This window comes from Sciurus carolinensis, chromosome 17, assembly GCF_902686445.1.
Source record: "Sciurus carolinensis chromosome 17, mSciCar1.2, whole genome shotgun sequence".
NCBI classification, from domain to species: domain Eukaryota; kingdom Metazoa; phylum Chordata; class Mammalia; order Rodentia; family Sciuridae; genus Sciurus; species Sciurus carolinensis.
The window spans coordinates 16,649,307-16,669,433 of NC_062229.1; the positions used below are offsets into that span (position 1 = coordinate 16,649,307).

Genomic DNA, 20,127 nt, shown 5'->3' on the forward strand with positions numbered 1-20,127 from the left:
CATCTGCAGTGTGAGGAACAGGGACATTGAGACCACTCTGAGGAGATTCTCTGTGAAACAACACAAATATCCGCTGTTCTGAGACTAAGAAGCTGCCATTGATGGCAGAGTGTGAAGCCTCAGAGCAAGTAATTGCAAGTTTGTTCAGATCATGGAAGTAGGACTTGTGCCTTCTATTTATTTTCTCAAGTTTCCATTTCTTTGATTTCAACTCCTCTATAAAAGATGAGCACTCAACTTGTGAAGCTTTCTCCTCTTTGACATCTGAACAGTGTTCACCTTGGTCTCTTTCACACTTTCTCAATGTCATTTTCAATGGTGGGATTAGAAATCCTGGAAAGTACCATTTATCTCATTGGACAACTTGCATTTTCTTAAATACCTTCTTCTCAAATACCAGTACACACACAATAAATTTTTCTTTTCTGTTCTTTCTTTTTTCTTTTTGTTACTCAAAAGCAGTCATGTGTTGAATTCCTCCTAGGAAGAAAGCACACTTGACAACCAAGCCTCGTGTGTCATTTTGCACTAGAGGGAATCCCAGGACCACAGTTCTGCCCTGTGGGTGCCTCGTGCCTCTGGCTTCAGCCTCTCAATGGCTCTTCCTGGTGATGTGGACTCTAAGAGACCAGCTGAGTCAAGACCCAGAACAGCTTCTTTCTCATGTCAGAGTTCTGTTTACTCACTCAGCTTGAGGTCCATGGTGTGAACACCAGAGTGACCAGGTTGGTGCAGACCTCACCAACTCACAAAGTGTTGATTCAGCGGTGGAGTCAGGCATCAGAAGGCTCACTTTCTGGATGAAAAGCAGCCCCCATTATAGGGGAGGTCTGGGTCTCTATAGGTTACATGCTGGGAGATGACTGAACCACTGAAGACTTCATCAGAACAGATCAGTTTGGGCACTCAGGAAACAGTTTGTGAGAGTTTGAAGTTTGCATTTAGTATACAAGGATGGAGGGTCCAGGGTTCAGCATTCAGTGCTTATCTCCTTCCCTCCAGGGTCTATTGTGCTGTCACTGGAGAAGTATGTACTTGGGGAAGGATCAATATTTTGACCCCCCCCCCCGAGAGAGTGTCGTGTTTAGGTTTGATGGACATCTTCTTCACAGGGGTTGTCTTGTCACTGGGAAGGGAGGTATTGGGAAGGACCAGTGTTATCAATATTTCACCTTCTTCCTCTCTCTTGCCAGGCTGCTGTGTTGGAGGTTGTCATTTCCATATCATTTGCATGGTCTCTGCCACAATCACATCAGACATTTATCAGATATATATTTAGGAAATACAGATCTCCAAGTCATGTCTCTATGGAAAGACAAATTTGAAATGATAGGTAGATCAGTTTGCCTCAACATCAAAGAGGACCTTAAATTAGAAAAGATGAACTTTATATTGTATTAGTACCCAAGATATGTCTTTTTCATACTGAAAATACAATTACTGTAGAGTGGAAGATTGGATCCCATGTGCAAGTGAGTTTGCTCTTCAAAGATTGATTGGCATTGTTTGGAGGCATTACTGAGCTATCAGTTTCTGCCTGAAAATTTCCAGCACTTTCTAGAAAAATGAATCCTTATGTGTTCTGAATGAAGTCACTTATGGTTTGGCTATGAGGTATCCCCCAACAGTTCAGTATTAGGCAATTCAGGAATGTCAGATATGAAAGGATTAGATGAGGAAAGCTGTCACATCTTCAGTGGATTAATCCACTCAATGGATTAATCATTTGAATGGACTACTTGGTGATAACTATAGACAGGGGAGGGTGACTGGAGGAAGCAGATCATGGTTGGGGGGAGGCCCTTGGGATTCTATCTTATCTCTGGCTCCTCATTCTCTCTGCGTCCTTGCCATGAGCTGAGCACCTTTCCTCCTCCATGCCTTTCTGCCCTGTTTGGCATCATTTCAAGTCCAGAGCAATGGCGTCAGCCAATCATGGACTGAACCTCTGAAACCATGATCCCAAAATAATCTCTTGTCATGGAAATCGTTCTTGTCAGGGATTTTGGTCACAATGAAGAACATCTGACTGACAAACCTATCTTCTGTAAATGTTGTCATTTACAGAGGGTATTGAACAGGCAAAATCAATATTATCCCTTCTATGTCTCCTTCATGTGCAGGAATCATTTCAGTCTTCATGTTCAATGGATGACTCACAAGAGAGCTTGAGTTCCTGCCCAGTCATTCAATTTCAGACCACAAACATGCATGTTCTTTTTTCTGGAAAATAATCAACATTTATCATTTTAAAATAGATTTGTATTGAATAAAATTGAACAAGAGAGTAATTGTGAATGGTGTCTTTAAATATCAGAGCAAATTCCAAAACAAACAGTAGCAGATTATTCTAATTGCTTTCAATTACCTTCCTTTCACTTACCATAAGGGTTAACTATTGCTGTGTAACAAATGGGTTTAATATAATATCTTACCATCAAATAGAAGTGCCTGGTGATGAGTTATTCTGAGCTCACTGGTCCCCTTTTGAATCTGTGGAGAGTTGTGTGCCCCCTGGGTCCCTCTGCCAGTCTTGGCTGGGCTTTCTGGGGACTCAGAGCTGAGTGTTGGCTGATCTAGGGTGACATAATAGGAACTGGCTTCTCTTCCAGATATTTTTTCCTCCAGCTGTCTAGCCTGGATTGGTCAGCAGCCAGGGCAGATTTCCAACACAGAGCAGCTGAATGCCCTTGAAAGTCCCTTTGGACTCACCAACATCCTCATCATATTTTATTGCCAAAGCAAATTAAAGACCCTAAACTCATCTTGGTCATCTTAAGTCTTGGAGGATGACTCCTTCCAAATCCATCCTCAGGAGCTGATCATCGTAGAGAAAAGGATAAAAATTAAAATAGGGTTATCCCTCCATGTCCATTGGGACTGACTCTAGGACCTTCAGAGATACACAAATCTGCCTCTGTACCAGGAAAGAGGCTGAGAGCAAAATGTATTGAATGAGCATGGCTGGGTGCCAAGAAGAGTTTAAGAAACATTAGGCAGCCCTGATTGAATACATACAGGAAATGTGGCCTGCATTCATGATGGAATAATATTTGGCCATTAAAAAGGAATGAAATCTTGTCATTTGATAGTCATTATATGGAATGGTCATTTGCACATATGGATTTATGGATCTGCATATGTCATTTGTGATCCTTGTGTAAATGTTTTGGGTATATGACTTGTTACAAATATTCTCAAATAGCTGTATTTAGTTATAGAGGATATTTCGTTACAAGTAACAGAGAGCCAAACCAGTTACTGAAACAAATTCTGTATATATTTATATATCACAGGTTTCAACCTAGGAACTCAAGGCTACTCTCACAACATTTGGATGTAATTGAGGACTTAGTCTTCTGGTGTTTCTCTGCAACATCATACCCAATGTGTGTTTCTAATTTCATGGTCACAGAATAGCTCATATACCACCAGATATCAAATCTATATTGCAGCCAGGAAGACTGGGAGAAGAGTCAAGGATGAAGTGTAAAGGGAATCGCAGGGAGGTCTTTGCAAAATACAAACCAACAAAAGAAACCTCTCAGATGAAGTATAAAACACAGATGGGAAAAGTGCTATATCAACAGCTCAATGAAATTTCACAAAGTGAATATCCTCCAAGCAGCTTGAACTCACAAAAAAATAGAATCTAACAGCCACACAGAAGCTTCTGTGGTATCAATTCCAGGTGCTACTTCTGCCCCTGTGGTAACTACTCTCTGGAATCATAAGAGCACAGATTACCTGTTGACCAAAGTAAACTTCTAATAAACAGAATTGTGCCCCTTTGTGCTGCCTTATTCTGCTCAATATTGTGTGAGTATGCATTTTTTCCACTGGGATGATGTGATGTGTGTTTTCCCTAAAACTCCACCTAACAGACTTCAGTTTACAGCTCTTTGGCCACAACTGGGGCATGAGAGATGGTGGGTAGAATAATGCCTGAAGCAATGTCCACAGCCCACTTCCCAGAACTCTGAATAAGTTAGTCAGGAGTAGAAGAGATTAGACTTCTGACAAGTGACCACAGAGAGGGATATTATCCCAGGATATCTGAGGAAGTCAAAGTCGCCACAAAGGTACTTACATGTGGAAGAGAAAAATAGAAGAGTCAATGTTGGTGTAATGCAATGTGAGGAAGACTCACCTGCCACAGCTGGCCTTAAAGAGGGTGGAGGTGGCCATGAGCCAAGGAATGAGGGCAGCCTCCAGGAACAGAGAAAGGATTCTGCCTCACAAACACTTGAAGAAACAGCCCTGCAGACTCCTCAATACATACCCCAATTAAAAATATACTGGATTTTTAAACTTATGTAATGAAAAGTTTTACATTTTTATCCTTTGAAAATTCCACTTATTGGTCCAAAGGTAGTAAGGATTAGAGGGAAACATTATCTTCATTTATCAGTACATCCTCCATACACACATTGAAAAATTACACTGTGCACCATACATAAGATTTTACATGTTAATTTTACGTTTTTCTGAAATTGATTAAGAAAATGGAATTGTTGACTATCCTGATTTGATCATTCCATCCTGTACACTTGAATTGAACTATTACACCATACCCCATAAATTTGTACAATTAAGAAAATAATTTTTAAAATACAATGGTTTAAAATGTGCATGTCAAAATCATTGATAAAAAAATTAAAATGTTTAAAAAACTAGGGGAAAATACATGATATCTTGTATAATGTGGAAATCTGCCTCATTATTATAATCATTTACCTAACTTTACTGTAAAACATCAGTCATAAACCTAAAATATGGACAATAAAATGTATCTTAACAATGAAATAAATTTAAATTAAATGAAATCTAAAGAAGCAAAATACACTTATACAAATTATTTCAAAACAATTAGAGTTTTAAAAGCCCAAGAAAAAATTGATTTGATCCTTGAACCACCGAACCACTGACCTAAAAGTAAATAGAAACGGCTCCGGAATAGGAAAAGGTGTTGATTTCATGAATACACAGAACAATCACATTAAAATAATCGGAGAACTTCAAGTGCCTTACGCTGGTGTTGGAATTCTTCCCGTTCATCCTGACACATAACCTTCCCCGTTGGGGAGAATCTGAGAAGCAGGAGTTTCTATCAGAAGTTTCTGTTTTGTACTACCTTTAGTTTTACATCAGCAAAGCTTCTCTAGAGCCGACTGAACCTCAGGTCTGGAAGCCTGGCCTGGTCCACACAGACTGGGCAGGGACCTCTTCATCGTCTCTGTGACTAGGCTGGGGCCTCTTCCTTCCCTCTGTGACCTCAAGCTCGTTGCCTGGCGACAATAAGCTCTTGCTTCCTTGTGAAGAAGTGACCAGAAACATCCAGACACAGTGTGTATAACATGGTCCAACAAACTGGCAAATGCCAAGTATAGTTTTTAAATCTTCATTTAATTTTTACTGACATGTGCATGTGCATGTGAACAGGGGTCAGGGTGATACTTTAGCCCATGCACACAGTGTCCAGTGAACAAAACAGCATAAGGAACCTTTCCCTCTCCATGCCATTTCTTTGTGTTCCCAGATTTGAGCTCCTCACTTCTAGGTCCTCATAAAAAACAGGACAACACGTTGTGCTCTGCAGCCCCTCCTCCCCCACTCAGCTGTGGAACTCCAGGACTTCTTCTTTCTACTGAACTGTGTTCTTGTACCCATTTTCCAGCTTCCCTCCTTCCCTCCTCCCACTGCCTCCTTGCCAGTCACTGGGGTCACTATTCTGTATTCAGACTGAGGCTCCTTTGCTTCCACATAGGACAGAGCACATGCGGGGTTGGCTGTCTGGCTTCTTTCATGTGGCAACGTGTCACACCCCCTTTATTTTGTTATGAATGACAGGATTTCTTTCTTCCTGAAGGCTGAAGAGTACTCATATGGATACACTGCATCTCCCTTTTTCATGCCTCTACCATGGGAAGCTAGGCTGGTTCCCTTCCTTGACATTTATGGTACTGCCGAGGGAAAGTGGGGACGAGCAGGTGCCTCTTTTGAATGCTGGTTTCATTCCCTCTGTGTTGTCTGTCTTATCAAGATCTACCTCCATGAGTCTGGAGTATTTTTCTGCCTCAAAGCCTCTTAGGAAATCTACCTATGTGTATGTTTTGGCCCAGACTCTCTCCTCTCTCTTCAACCATCTCCTGAATTTCCTTCTATTCAACAAGAATTCACAGGGGACAAACTCCTTACCAGGAACTGTACCAGACATCATGGTTGCAAGCACAGATGAGCTACACTTCTGAAATTCAAGGAATTGATACCTCGTATGAGTAGTAAAATTCAGTAAGTTCAGTGTGATTGAAAGAGAAAGGGAATCATACAAAGGCAGGGAATCTTCCATTTGGTCTCAGTTGCATCACCACAGAGCACATCTCTGCAAGTGAATGTCCAGGGCAAAAAGAAACACAGAGGGTCACTTCTGAGAATGTGTATTAAAGGTAAAAGATGTTGTTTCTTCAACATGAAAAACAAACCATTATTGTAGATAACTGGGAAAATGCCACATTGTATTCATCAAACTTGGGACTTTATGAACAGCACCAAGGACAGGAAAGACCCTGAAGGAAGACCCAAGGAGAGAGCTGCTTTAGAACTTGTAAAAGCAGAAGACATCAAAGGGCTGATGAAGGAGGCCAGGCTCTCTGGTCCTCAGTGTCATTCATGCTGCTACTCAGCAGAGTCCTGCAATGGCCTTCACTGAGGTGTCCCATGCCCTTGGCCCCTTCATCTCCCTGCTCTTCAGACTGTGGAACATGGGGCTCCATATGTGAGTGCTTTGCACCAAGGTCACTCAAGGTTATCCTAGACAGCAGATGTTTGCAGAACTGAGGTAGACCTCAAGGCCAGTGCTCAGGTGTCAATCTTAAGTGTCCTTCAGTGTCACTGGGGTAAAGGCAGGTCCCCCGCTTGGTTCTGTTGGAAGGTGGTGAAAATGCTAAGAGGGGTTCTAGTAGGAAGTTTTACTTCACTGGGGGATCACACATGAAAGGGGTACAAACCCAAGTCTTCTCTTCATTTTTCATTTCCTGACCATGAGGTGAGCAGCTTTACTCTGCCACATGCCTGTCACCCCCATCATGTGCTCTCTGCCACAGGGCCAGTCCCTAAGATTGGAACCTTGCAAACCATGAGCCAAAATAAAACTTCTCTCCATATAAATCTCAGGTATTTTTTTATAGTAACAAAACACTGACTAACATAGTCAGTACATGAAGCAAGGACACCACCAAGTGAAAAGCTTTGGACTAGCCCCTGGATGATTTAATTCTGAGTGAAGAAAGAATTTCTAAATAATGAAGAGGATTTCAGTAAGAGAGAAAGACCTAGAATGACAGAAACTAACTACAATGCTATGTTATTAGTGAGGTGGCAGAACTTTGGCAAGATCACACAACAGTGTGGGGTACCCATGGATGTGCAGATGAGAGGCAGTAGAAGATGTTCACTTAAGAAAAAGCCATGTTACAATCGAATGTTCATCTGTACTGTCTCCCTTAGTGTCTACATAGCAGAGAGAGCAAGAACAAAGAAAGATCAGGTGCCAGCAATTCTTACCATCCCAAATCTGCTTATTTCAATATCCAACATTTTCACACCAATCTGCAAAGCAAACTTCACCACAGTCTGCTGCACACGTTACATCTGGATTGGTATAAAGCCACAGCAAACTGTGTTCACTCTCATCTACCTGATCTCATGATCGTCACTCAAAACACATTATAGACCATGGCAGCTATGATTGCGTGGGAGAAAGTGAAAAGCAACCATGAGTCCTGGAGGAAAAGGAAAAGTCATCAAAATTTTTACTGTGAAGAAATGGCATGCTCAGACAATCCTCATTTTTCCTTTTATAATTTTAATCAACTTTTTATTTGGAGAAAATTGTAGATTGACATGTTCTTGCTAAGAAATGAGGCCAAAAGATCCAAGGACATTTTAGTCAGCTTCCACAAAAGACTGAGCAAAATATCACAGCCGGGTATTTACACTGATGACAAGGAAATGAAATTGCACAGCAAAGAAAAGCATCCACACCCATGTTTCTGCGACTTAATTCAAAACAGCTAAGTATGGAGTCAACCTAAGTGCTCATCACCAGATGATTGGAGGAGAAAAATGTGTCATATACACAACATGGAACATCATTCAGCTGCATGGAAGGATGAAATCCTATCACTGTGGCAACGTGGATGGAGCCAGAGGACATTGTGCTGAGTGAATAAGGCAGATACAGAAAGGCAAGCACTGTATGGTCTCTCTCATATGAGGAAGTTAAAAAAATAAAACAAAATGCCAACCTGAATGTAGATGTTGGTATGGGGTTGGAGAGAGTGAATTATGGGGCTGGATTTGATGAGTGTACACTGTAGGCTTGTGTGGAAATACCAGGCTGAATTTCATGAAGATTTACAAATAATACATGATTATCAAAGGAAAATGCAGAATGGTTCTCATCAGTCAAGGATTCCAAGTGTTGCCCCATTACAGCAACATCCACCTCCCTCCCTGCCCAGTGACTGTCCACTCATGACCATTAATGTAGTCACCATTTTTTTATTGCTGACATTTCAAAAAAGTTTTCAAGCACATAAAATTGTGCACATGGGGGAAATGGTGGAGTAGATACCTGTGAGGACAGGTTTGTCCATGACTATGGTCAGTACTGTGGACACCACACTGAAATAGAAAGAGGATTCAAAAGATGAGGATATAACCTGATGACCAGTTAACACCCTGGTTTGTTTAGGGCTACCGTGTCAAGAATATAATTTATGGAAGTGATATAGCAAGGAACACACACTTGAAAACCTATTGTCAGCCAGGCATGGTGCTGCATACCGGCTATCCCAGTGACTCAGGAGGCTGAGGCATAAAGATTGAAAGTTCAAGGTCAGCCTCCGCACCCAGCTGGGCTCTAAGCCACTTAGCAAGACCACATGTCAGACAGAAAATAGGGCGCTGGATGGGTAAAGATCTCTCAGTTGAATCTGTGGTACCAATTTTTTTTTCTCAGATTTTCCCCCACAATAAAATTATAAAAATGACCTTGCTTGTTAAACACATTACACAAGTGAATAAATGTTATGACTATTTTCAGTGAAATAAACAATTACTTAGCATGATATATGTCATTTGAGCTTAAATAATTTCTAGAAATATATCTTATATCATCAATGAGGATTTGCAAGTCGTCCTTTTCCAAAGATGGGAATCATTTGGGGAAAGATGAAGAAGGACAAATGGAGAGGATTGGATTTCAGAGAGATCAGAAAGCATCATAAAGTGAATGACGCAGTGGAACTGCATGCAGAGGTGGAAATCAAAGGAACAGAAACTCACGAATAAAGTAGGAGGAGCAGGTTCTGCTTCCACTTTCTGAAAAGAACCCAGTTTTTGGCTCAGAAGATCTGAGTCCTGCAATCATGGGCTTTTCTCCAGTTTTGGACAATTGACATTTAATCTTTCTCTTTCAAAGAGTCTCCTCAGTGCGCTCTTCAGGTCCTGATTCCTCAGACTGTAGATGAAGGGGTTCAGCATGGGGGTGACCACAGTGTACATCAGAGAGGCTGTTGAAGTTGAACGTGAGTTTTGGGTCACTGCAGAACTGAGGTACACACCTAGGCTCGTGCAATAAAATAAGGAGACCACAGAGAGGTGAGAAGCACAGGTGGAGAAGGCTTTGTACCTCCCCTGAGCTGATGAGATTGCACGGATGGAGGAAACGATCTTGGAATAAGAGTAAAGAATGGCAGTGAGGGGGCCCCCACCCAGCAAGATGGCAGCAACATAGATCACCACCTCATTGAGAAAGGTGTCAGAGCAGGCAAGTTGGACCACCTGGTTGAGCTCACAGAGGAAGTGGGGGATTTCCAAGTCTATGCAGAAGGACAGGCACAACACCATTAAGCTTTGCAACAATGCATATAAAACACTCACAACCCAGGACACCAGAATTAGCAATCCACGGAGATGGGGCTTCATGACGACCATGTAGTGCAGGGGGTGACAGATGGCCACGTACCTGTCATAGGCCATCACAGTCAACAGAAGAATGTCCAACTCTATAAGGAGTACAAAGAAATGAATCTGGGTGATGCAGCCTGCATATGTGATGGCCTTGCTCTGTGTCTGGATGTTCACCAGCATCTTTGGGACGGTGGTGGAGGTGAAGCAGATGTCCACAAAGGACAGGTTGAAGAGGAAGAAGTACATGGGTGTGTGCAGGTGGGAGTCTGAGTTGGTGGCCAGGATGATGAGCAGGTTCCCCAGCACAGTGACCAGGTACATGGAGAGGAAAAGTCCAAAGATGAGGGACTGCAGTTCTGTGTCCTCGGCAAATCCCAGAAGGAGGAATTCTGAAATCTCTGTGTCATTCATTGGTTTCATGTGGTTGGTGTGACTATGAGAGAGAGAGAAGGAGAGAGGGAAAGGAGATGCATTTCTACTGTTTAATTTCTATTTTCTCTAATTTTTATTCATAAGTAAAGTCGTCATTTTTATATTTCATCTGAATCTGGTCACCTGTCAAGGCGTCTCCTACACTTTTTTAAAACAAGTTTCTTCCCATCTCTCAGCATTTCCTCAGGAGGTCGTGTACTCTAGAATTTTACTGAGAAATCTCTAGTGTACTTAAAGGAAAAAAGTTGAATATTTACAATGTCCTGGGAATGATCTAGAAAATATGTGAACAGTGCAAAAAACCAATGTCCCTACAATCTAAAGATGGAGAAAATTATAAGCTAATTTTGAAAATTATATAACATGCCAGATAAGGAGATGATTGGGAAAAAAAGAAAATAAGGTAAAAAAGAAGAGAATAGATAGAAGTGTTTTTTTATAAACTGGACATTGGGCAAAAATAAAAGAAGTTGACAAATCAGATTTCAACAAAAAAACAAAAAAAAAAGTCTAAAGGACGACAGAGCAAGTGCCACAGGCTGTCAGGGAAGAGTGTCTGGCAGGAGGCAAAGACCATGCCAAGGTCCTGAGGAAGGTGCCCGTTTCAGACGTCCAAGGCCAGCAAGGAAGCCAGTGTGGCTACAGGAAAGAGCAAGAGGGAGAGAGTCGGCTCAGAGGTAAGTGCAGAGCAGTGACCAGAGGCTGGGAATGGGAGCAGGGAGGAGAGGACATGGGTGGGCTAGTGGACGGTAAAAGCAACAGAGAGGACATGAAGCCTGAGTGTTCCACAGCACAGCAGGGGACTTGTTTCCCTTATGTTTCGTTTATTTCAAAATAGTTAGAAAACAGGAGTGTGAGTTTCCTGTCCCTCGCAATGACAAATGCTGAAAGACATGAATGGGATAATTACAACAATATTGTCATTAAACATTGACACATGTAGCAAAATGTCACAGAGTCCACCACGAATAGATACAATTGTTATGTGTGAATTAAACATGGAAATTGATTTTAAAAGGTGATTCTCCTTGCAATGTCTTCTGTAGGACAGCTTCCTTGGTGGTGTATGTCACAAGGTGCGATTACGCCTGGTGAGAGCAGCTCAGTGTGTGGCTCCTCAGATCTCAGAGCTGACAGCAGAATGCCAAGTTCACAGTATCAGCTCCAGTGTTGTGTTTGTTAGCACTGCATGAACATAGAAAGGCACTCTGAAACTCCTTTGATTTAGTTGTAAAATATTGCACTAATGTCACCCAGTGCATAAGGACCTGGTGGGAAGCAAATGAGGAAACGTGTAGAAAATCTAATTTAACTTACAATAGGGGAAGGGTGTAGAGGGATGTGGACTGAAGACAATGAAAACTGTTCTGTGCAGATGGAAAGTCTATGAATCCATGAGAGACATCTGCCGGCTGGGCTCATCACAGCCTGTTCACAAGAGCCAAGATGTGGAAACCACCGGGACATCCATAAGGGATGAAAAGGGAAAGATAATGTGTTCGTCAATGGGAGGTCAGATAGAGAACACTACAGAATCATATTTAGCTAAGAAACAATGAATCCTGCTATTTGCAGCTGTGTGCATGGAAATAGAGCATGCTGTCATTCATGTGTGCAAGCTAAAATCCTGGCCTTACACAGGAAGAGAGTGGAATCGTGGTCACTGGAGACTGGAAGTATAGGAGGGAGGGGGACAGAAGAAGGGGAGACAATAGTTCCCAAACTCTGAGAGCCAGGAGGAGCCAGCTCTGGGGTCTGCAGCACAGTAGGGAACTGTGACCACAGCAACCTTCCACACACTTCACAGTAACTACAAGAGCCTGAAGATTCTCAGCATGTAGGAGTGACTAATGCTGGAGGAGAAGCAATGCTGACCACCCTGCCTTGTTCATTTCACCCTGCATGCATCTTCCAAAGTATTCTACTGTACCATGTAAATAGGTAGGAATATTTGTATTCATTAAAACATACTTAAAATCATATTTACCACATTGAAGAATACAGTTGTCTTGTGCCTCTGAAACACCAAGACAAATGATTCTGCCCAAAAATTTTGCATTCACACTATAAATTATTTGCAGAACTTTTCTTTGGACTGAAGTGCACTGTCACTTAGTTTCACCTGTCGTCTTGAGTCCTGGAACCCCTGGAATCTCGGGGATGATGGTGGGCTATGTCCTGATGAAGCCATCAGAAGGGCTGGGACCCCACAGGTCAGCAGTGCACTGACACGCCCCACCCACCAGCCTCCCAGCTGAGCAGTGCAGCAGCCCTGGAGTCTCGGGTCTTCACTAGGGGAGGTTGTGGCTGACCTGTATCCAGCACTGGGCCACCAGGGTCCAGCATCATGAGAGGGTAGTGCATTAAGTACCACCAGCCTGGGGAAGGACCTAAACTGAAGATTCAAAACTCAGATTCTATGAAATGCATATTGCTTTTACACTATCATAAAGTCAACAACAGTCATTAAGTGTAGGCATCAAAGCTTTGGGCAGTCTATGCATTGAGCCCAGGTCCCTTGCTCTAAAACCTGTATATGTGCAAATGTGTGCCTGCACACACACACACACACACACACACACACACACTCACACACACAGCATCATGTGCCATCCCAGGCTCTCACCACACAATGAGAAGGCAGTGCACACAAAGGTAAGCTGTGGTTAGCATGTTATTTTTTCTCTAAAGAATAAAACAATGGTAGTCAGGAACACCAGTGTGTCAATCTCCCATCACAGGTAACCTTGGTGATCCATTTTTGTATGGCCATTATCTTCCCTGTGTTTAAAGAAAAAAAATATGCTCAATGAACAGAAGGGGATGCTCAATGGACCTGAAGGGTGGGACTGTTCCTGGGACACTGGAAGGAAGGAGAAGCTTTCTTGATTCCACCTTACATGTATCCCCTGGGTGGCCCACAAAACTATAAGGCATCAAAACAAAACAGGACATTTTTTTAGTGGGAAAGCTCCATCTGTAGTGTATATATATATATACATATATATATATATCATCTCGAGACTGCCTCTGACCTGAGATCTGGAAGAACACGAGGACAGTAGAAAATGAGAGAAAGACATTGGCTAACAGAAATGACACCTTATTAATGAGGTCATTTTAAATTCAGCAAAGATGTTGAAATGAAAGGCATCAACTCTAGAGGATATGAATGGAAAGAGCCCATTCTCCATCAGGATCTGATTAAAGAACTGTAATTTCTGGCTCTGTGGCTTAGTGCCCTTGTCCAGAGGCACTTCCTGAAATCGGTCTCCTCTAGAGTTTCCCACTGAAGAGTCTTCTCAGAGCCCCCGTGATGTCCTTATTCCTCAGACTGTACATGACGGGGTTCAGCTTGGGGGTGACCACCAAGTACATCACTAAGGCTGTTGCACAGGAGTGTGCAGCAGATGAGCTAAAGAACACTCCTAGGCAAGTGCAATAGAATAAGGAGATGATGGAGAGGTGAGACGCACAGGTGGAGAAGGCTTTGTATTTACCCTGAGCTGATGAGATTGCACGGATGGAGGACACTATCTTGGAGTAGGAGTAAGGGACGCCAGCGAGGGGCCACAGAACAGCAATCCTGCTGCAGAATACATACATTACCATGTCATTAGGAAAAGTGGCAGAACAAGCAAGCAGGACCACCTGATTGAGTTCACAGAAAAAGTGGGGCAGTTCTAAATGGGTGCAGAAGCACATCCACTGTGAAACAGGGAAATTAGGGCACTTGTGATCCAGGACGCCAGTACCACCAACACACAGAGTCAACACTTCATGATAACCTTGTAGTACAGAGGGGGACAGGTAGGTACAAAACAATCATAGGTCATCACAATTAGAAGGAAATCGTCCAAAACTGCAAAGATTGTTATAAAGTAAATCTGAATGATGCAACCCTCCATGTATCATTTAAAATACAGTTGTATCGAATAAACTTGAATAACAGAGTAGTTGTGAATGTTGCCTTTAACCAGCAGAGCAATTTCCAAACCAGAAAGTAGAACATTATTCTAATTGATTTCACTTCCCTTCCTTTCACTTATTGTAAGGGTTAACTATTGCTGCATAACAAGCACTTGTAAAAGCAAATGAGTTTACTATAATATCTTACTATCTAGTCGGAGTGCACAGTGATGAATAATTCTGAGCTCATCAGTCTCCTTATGAACCTGTAGACAGTTGTGCATCCCCTGGGACCCTCTGCCAATCTGCGCTGGGCTTTCTGGTTCACTGGGGACACAGTTGATAGTTGACTAATCTAGGGTGGTTTGACTGGAACTGACTTCTCTTCCAGATATCTTCTCCTCCAGCTGTCTACCCAGGTTTTGTCAGGAGCTGATGCAGGATTCCAAAGTGTAATGGTCCAATTAATTAACTAGCATAGCCATCCTCTCAAACAGGTTATTTTTTCTGTTGGGAATATGTAAACTGTTTTCAGGTCCTTTCTTCTGTCTCATATGTGGATTTTTTACAAAGTCTATTGGAATGTGTAAGAATGGCTACCAGAGCCTGGGAAGGGTGTGGGGAGAAGGAGGCAGGTGGAGGTTGGAGAACTGGTACATAAAAACAGTTAGAAGAAATGAATAAGTTCTGTAAAATTCTCCAGCACAGGAGGTGAAATGTTCATAACAACACATTACATATTTTATGAATAACTAGGAAAGAGGAGGTCAAGGTCTCCAGACAAAAGGTTTAAGGAGTAGATGGAGACATAAGTCATGTTCATTTAATCAGTACTTACTGTGTACACATGTTGAAATCTTACACTGTATTCATAACTACATACAATTATTATTTGTTAATTTTACATTTTTCTAAAATACATGAATTAACTTATGCTATACCCCATAAACGTATAAAATGAAAAAAATAATTTTTAAAATAAAATATTTTAAAATGTGTATGTCAAAACATTGATAAGAAAATCTGAAAGGCAGGGGAAAACATATGCTGTATATTGTGGAAATTTGCTTCATTATTGTGATCTTTTAACTCCCTCTATTTACCCATGGCATCGACCTCAAATATGGACAATAAAACATACATTAAAAATATTATGTTAAGCGAAGAAAGCCAAACCAAAAAAACCAAAGCCAAATATTTTCTCTGATATGTGAATGCTAACTCACATAAGGGAGGGGGTAATGGAAGAATAGTTACTTTATATTATGTAGAGGGCGTGAAGGGAGGGGAATGGGTATGTGGTTAGAAGAGGTAGTAGAGTGAAACAGATATTATACCTCATGTACATACGTGTCTGCATGACCAGTGTGATCCTACGATATGTACAATCAGAAGAATGAGAAGTTACACTCCACTTATATATGATTTATCAGAATGATTTATAAATGCATTCTACTGTCATGCACAACTAATTAGAACAAATGAAAAAAATCAAAAAATAAATTAAATATAAATTAAATAAAATTCAAAGTAGTAAAAGAGACATATGTGAATTATTTCAAAACCATTAGAATTTTAAAAGCAGCAGAAAAAATGATTGAAGTGCCTGAACCACTCACCTAAAAGAATAAATACAAACATCTTAGAAACAGGAAAATGTGCTCAATTTCATGAATGCACAGAGAAAATCACATTAAAATAACCAAGGAAACTTCGAATGCCTTGCCTTGGTGTCTGCTTTCTTCCTAAGACTGCTCACCCAGAGACAGAGCATCACTGTGTTGGGGAGAATCCCAGAAGCAGGAGTTAGTGTCAGAGCTTCTGTTTCCCTTGACAATGAATTTCACATTAGCAAAGCTTCTCTAGAGCCAACTGCACCTCAGGTCTGAAGCGTGGCCTGGTCCCTGCAGCCTGGTCAGGGTCCTCTTCATCATCCCCTCAGTGACATCAAGCTTGTTACCTAGTGACCATAAGCTCCTGCCTCCTTGTGAAGCAGTGACCAGGGAAATCAGAACAGTGTGTATAACATGGTCCAACACAGAGGCAAAGGCTGAGTACAGTTTTTAAATCTCAATTTACTTTTCACTGGCATGTGGATGTGCATGTCGACGGGGGTCAGGGTGTTACTTTAGCACATGCACAGTGTGCAGTGAAAGGAACAGCATAAGGAACCTGTCCCTCTCCATGTCATTTCTTTATGTTTCTAGGTTTGGGCTCCTCACTTCTAGATCATCATAAAACACAGCACAAGATGTTGTGCTCTGCAGACACCACCCCATCACCCCTCAGCAATGAAAGTTCAAAGCCAACATTTCTTATAGTCCCAAATCTGCTTATTTCAAAATCCAACATTTTCACACCAGTCTGCAAAGCAAACTTCACCACGTTCTTCTGCACACGTCACGTCTGGATTGACATAAAGCCACAGCACGTTGTCAGCAAACCGAGTTCTCTCTCATCTACCTGCTCTCATAAGGGTCACTCTAAACACAGGATGGACCATGGCAGCTACAATTACATGGGAGAAAGTGAAAAACACTCTTCAGTTCAAGAGGAAAGAGGAAACACATCAGAATTTGAACTGCAAATCAATGGCGTGCTCAGACAACTTTCACTTCTTATCAATAATTTTTAATTCAACTTTTTGCTTGAGGAAAACTGTAGATTGATATGTTTCAGTTAAGAAATGAGGCCAACAGATCCAAGGATGCTTTAGTCAGCTTCCACAAAATACTGAGAAAAATATCACAGCTGGATATTTACACTGATCACAAGGAAATGAAAACAAAGATCAAAGAGAAGAATCTGTGCCCATGTTTCTGCAGCTTCATTCAAAACAGCTGTGCTGTGGAGTCAACCTAAGTGCCCATCACCACATGATTGCAGGAGAAAAATCTGTCACACACACAACACGAAACATCATTCAGCTGCATGGAAGGATGAAATCCTGTCATTGTGACAATGTGGATGGAGCCTGAGGAGATTGTGCTGAGTGAATAAGGCAGATACAGAAAGGCAAGTGCTGTGTGGTCTCTCTCATTCAAGGATGTTAAAAATAAAACAAAATGCCAATCTGAATGTAGAATAGAGATTATTACAAGATGTTGGAAGATGTTGGAGAGGAGGAGAAGGGGGCTGGATCTGATGAGTGTACACTGTAGGCATGTGTGGAAATATCAGGCTGAACCTCGTTAAGGTTTCCAGTGAGCATATGCTCACCAAAGTAAAATACAGAACAGTTCCCATCTCTCAGGGATCCCGAGTGCTGCCCATTTACAGCCACATCCACCTCCTTCCCTGCCCAATACCTGGCCCCTCAGAACCATTACTCTGTTCAACATTTATATATTGCCATCATTTCAAACATGTTGTGGAGCACATAAAAATGAGCACCTAGGAAAATGTTGGAGTAGATGCCGGTGGGACCCGTTTTGCCCATGACTCTGGTAGGCACTGTGGACACCATGCTGAAATAGAAACAGGATCCAAAAGATGAGGGTAAAACACAATGACCATCCATCTCCTGAAGGCACCTAGGTTGGTTCCATTGTTTAGCTACTGTGAATTGAGCTGCTATTAACATTGATGTGGTTGCATCAGTGTAGTGTGCTGATTTTAAGTCCTTTGTGTAAAAACTGAGGAGTGGGATAGTTGGGTCAAATGGTGAGTCCATTCCAATATTTCTGAGAAATCTCCATACTGCTTTCCATTATGGTTGCACTATTTTGCAGTCCCACCTGCAATGTATGAATCAACCTTTTATCCCACATCCTCGCCAACATTGTTGTTTGTGTTCTTGGTAATTACCAGTGTGACTGGAGTGAGATGAAATCTTAGAATAGTTTTGATTTGGATTTCTCTAATTGCTAAAAACGTTAAACATTTTTTCATATATCTGTTGGTCAATTATATTTCTTCTTCTGTGAAGTGTCTGTTCAGTTTCGGGCGTCAATTCATTCATTCAGTTATTTTGCTTTTTGGTGTTAAGTTTTTTGAGTTCTTTATATTCCTGGAGATTAACACTCTATTTGAGGTGTAGGTATCAGTGTGAGGTGTAGTATCAGCATGCTGCAGTGATGCAGCCATATCAATGTTTATAGCAGCTCAACTCAATAGCTAAACTATGGAACCAACCTAGGTGCCCTTCAAAATATCAAATATAATGGAATATTACTCAGGTTTAAAGTAGAATGAAATTATGATATTTTCTGCTAAATGGATGGAGTTGGAGAATATCATGCTAAGCAAAATAAGCCAAACCAAAATAGAAAAGGCTGAATATTTTCTCTGATATGTGAATGCTAATTCACAATAAGGAGGCAAGGCTAGGGAAAAATAGCATTACTTTATATTAGGTAGAGGGGAGTGAAGGGAGAAGAAGAGGTATGGGAAGAAAGGATAGAAGAGTGAAACAGACATTATTTCCACATGTACATATATGGTTGCATGACTGATGTGATCCTACAATGTGTACAATGAGAAAACTGAGAAATTACACTCCATTTATGTATAATTTCTCAAAATATATAAATTCATTCTATTGCCATGTACAACTAATTAGAATCAATATTTTTTTAAAAAAAGAAAGTATAATAAAGTGAATGATGGCTGTGGAAATGTATGTAGAGGTTGAAATCAAAGAAATGGAAACTCAGGAATAAGGTAGAAGAAGTAAGTTCTGCTTCCATTTTCTGTAAAAGAATCCCAGATTCTGGCTCTGGGGTTCTGAGCCCTGCAATAATGGGAACTCCTTCAGTTCGACACTTTTATCATTCTCTCTCAAAGTGTCTACTCAGCGTGCTCTTGATGTTCTTATTCCTCAGACTGTAGATGAAGGGGTTCACCATGGGGGTGACCATGCTGTACATAGTCGAGGCTGTTGCAGTACAGCATGAGTTTTGGGTCAGAGCAGAACTGAGGTACACACCTAGGCTCCTGCAATAAAATAAGGAGACCACAGAGAGGTGAGACTCACAGGTGGAGAAGGCTTTGTACCTCGCCCAAGCTGATAAGATTGCACGGATTGAGGTCACTATCTTGGAGTAGGAGTAAAGGATGCCAGTGATGGAGCCACCAGCCAGGAATACTGCAGCAAAATACATCATCACCTCATTGAGAAAGGTGTCAGAGCAGACAAGGTGGAGCAGGTGATTCAGTTCACAGAAAAAGTGGGTATTTCCAGGTCTTTGCAGAAGGACAGCTGGAACACCATTAAGCTTTGCAACAGTGCACATAAGACACTTACAAGCCAGGACACCAGAATTGGCAATCCAGATAGCCTGTGGTTCATGATGACCATGTAGTGCAAGGGGTGACACATGGACACAAAACTGTCATAGGTCATCACAGAAAGAAGAGAGTTGTACAACCTTGCAAAGAGTACAAAAAAACTGCATCTGGGTGATGCAGCCTGCATAGGTAATGGCCTTGCTCTGTGTCTGGATGTTCACCAGCATCTTTGGGACGGTGGTGGAGGTGAAGCAGATGTCCACAAAGGACAGGTTGGAGAGGAAGAAGTATATGGGCGTGTGCACGTGGGAGTCTGAGATGGTGGCCAGGATGATGAGCAGGTTCTCCAGCACAGTGACCAGGTACATGGAGAGGAAAAGCCCAAAGATGAAGGGCTGCTGTTCTGGGTCCTCTGAAAGTCCCAGAAGAAGGGATTCTAAAGCTGAGTATCATTCCCTGGTTCCATTCACATATGACTACCAGAAACAAGAAAAATAGCATTTTCACATAGACTGTTATTACTTATATCAGTAAAATGAAACAATACATATTTTGATGTAAAGAAATTAATTTTAGTGTTGG

At 41.6% G+C, this 20,127-nt stretch overlaps 1 protein-coding gene across 1 annotated transcript; it reads right to left on the bottom strand.

Annotated features, from left to right (window-relative positions):
• Positions 1 to 9,429: 9,429 nt before the first annotated feature.
• Positions 9,430 to 10,395, bottom strand: LOC124968108 (olfactory receptor 7A10-like). The gene has a single exon (XM_047530462.1). The coding sequence runs from the start codon at positions 10,393 to 10,395 to the stop codon at positions 9,430 to 9,432; it is 966 nt and encodes a 321-aa protein (XP_047386418.1).
• Between the last annotated feature and the right edge of the window lie 9,732 nt (positions 10,396 to 20,127).

Excerpts from the sequence above, each read along its gene's own strand:
- LOC124968108 (XM_047530462.1), bottom strand. The coding sequence starts at position 10,395 with ATGAAACCAATGAATGACACAGAGATTTCAGAATTCCTCCTTCTGGGA.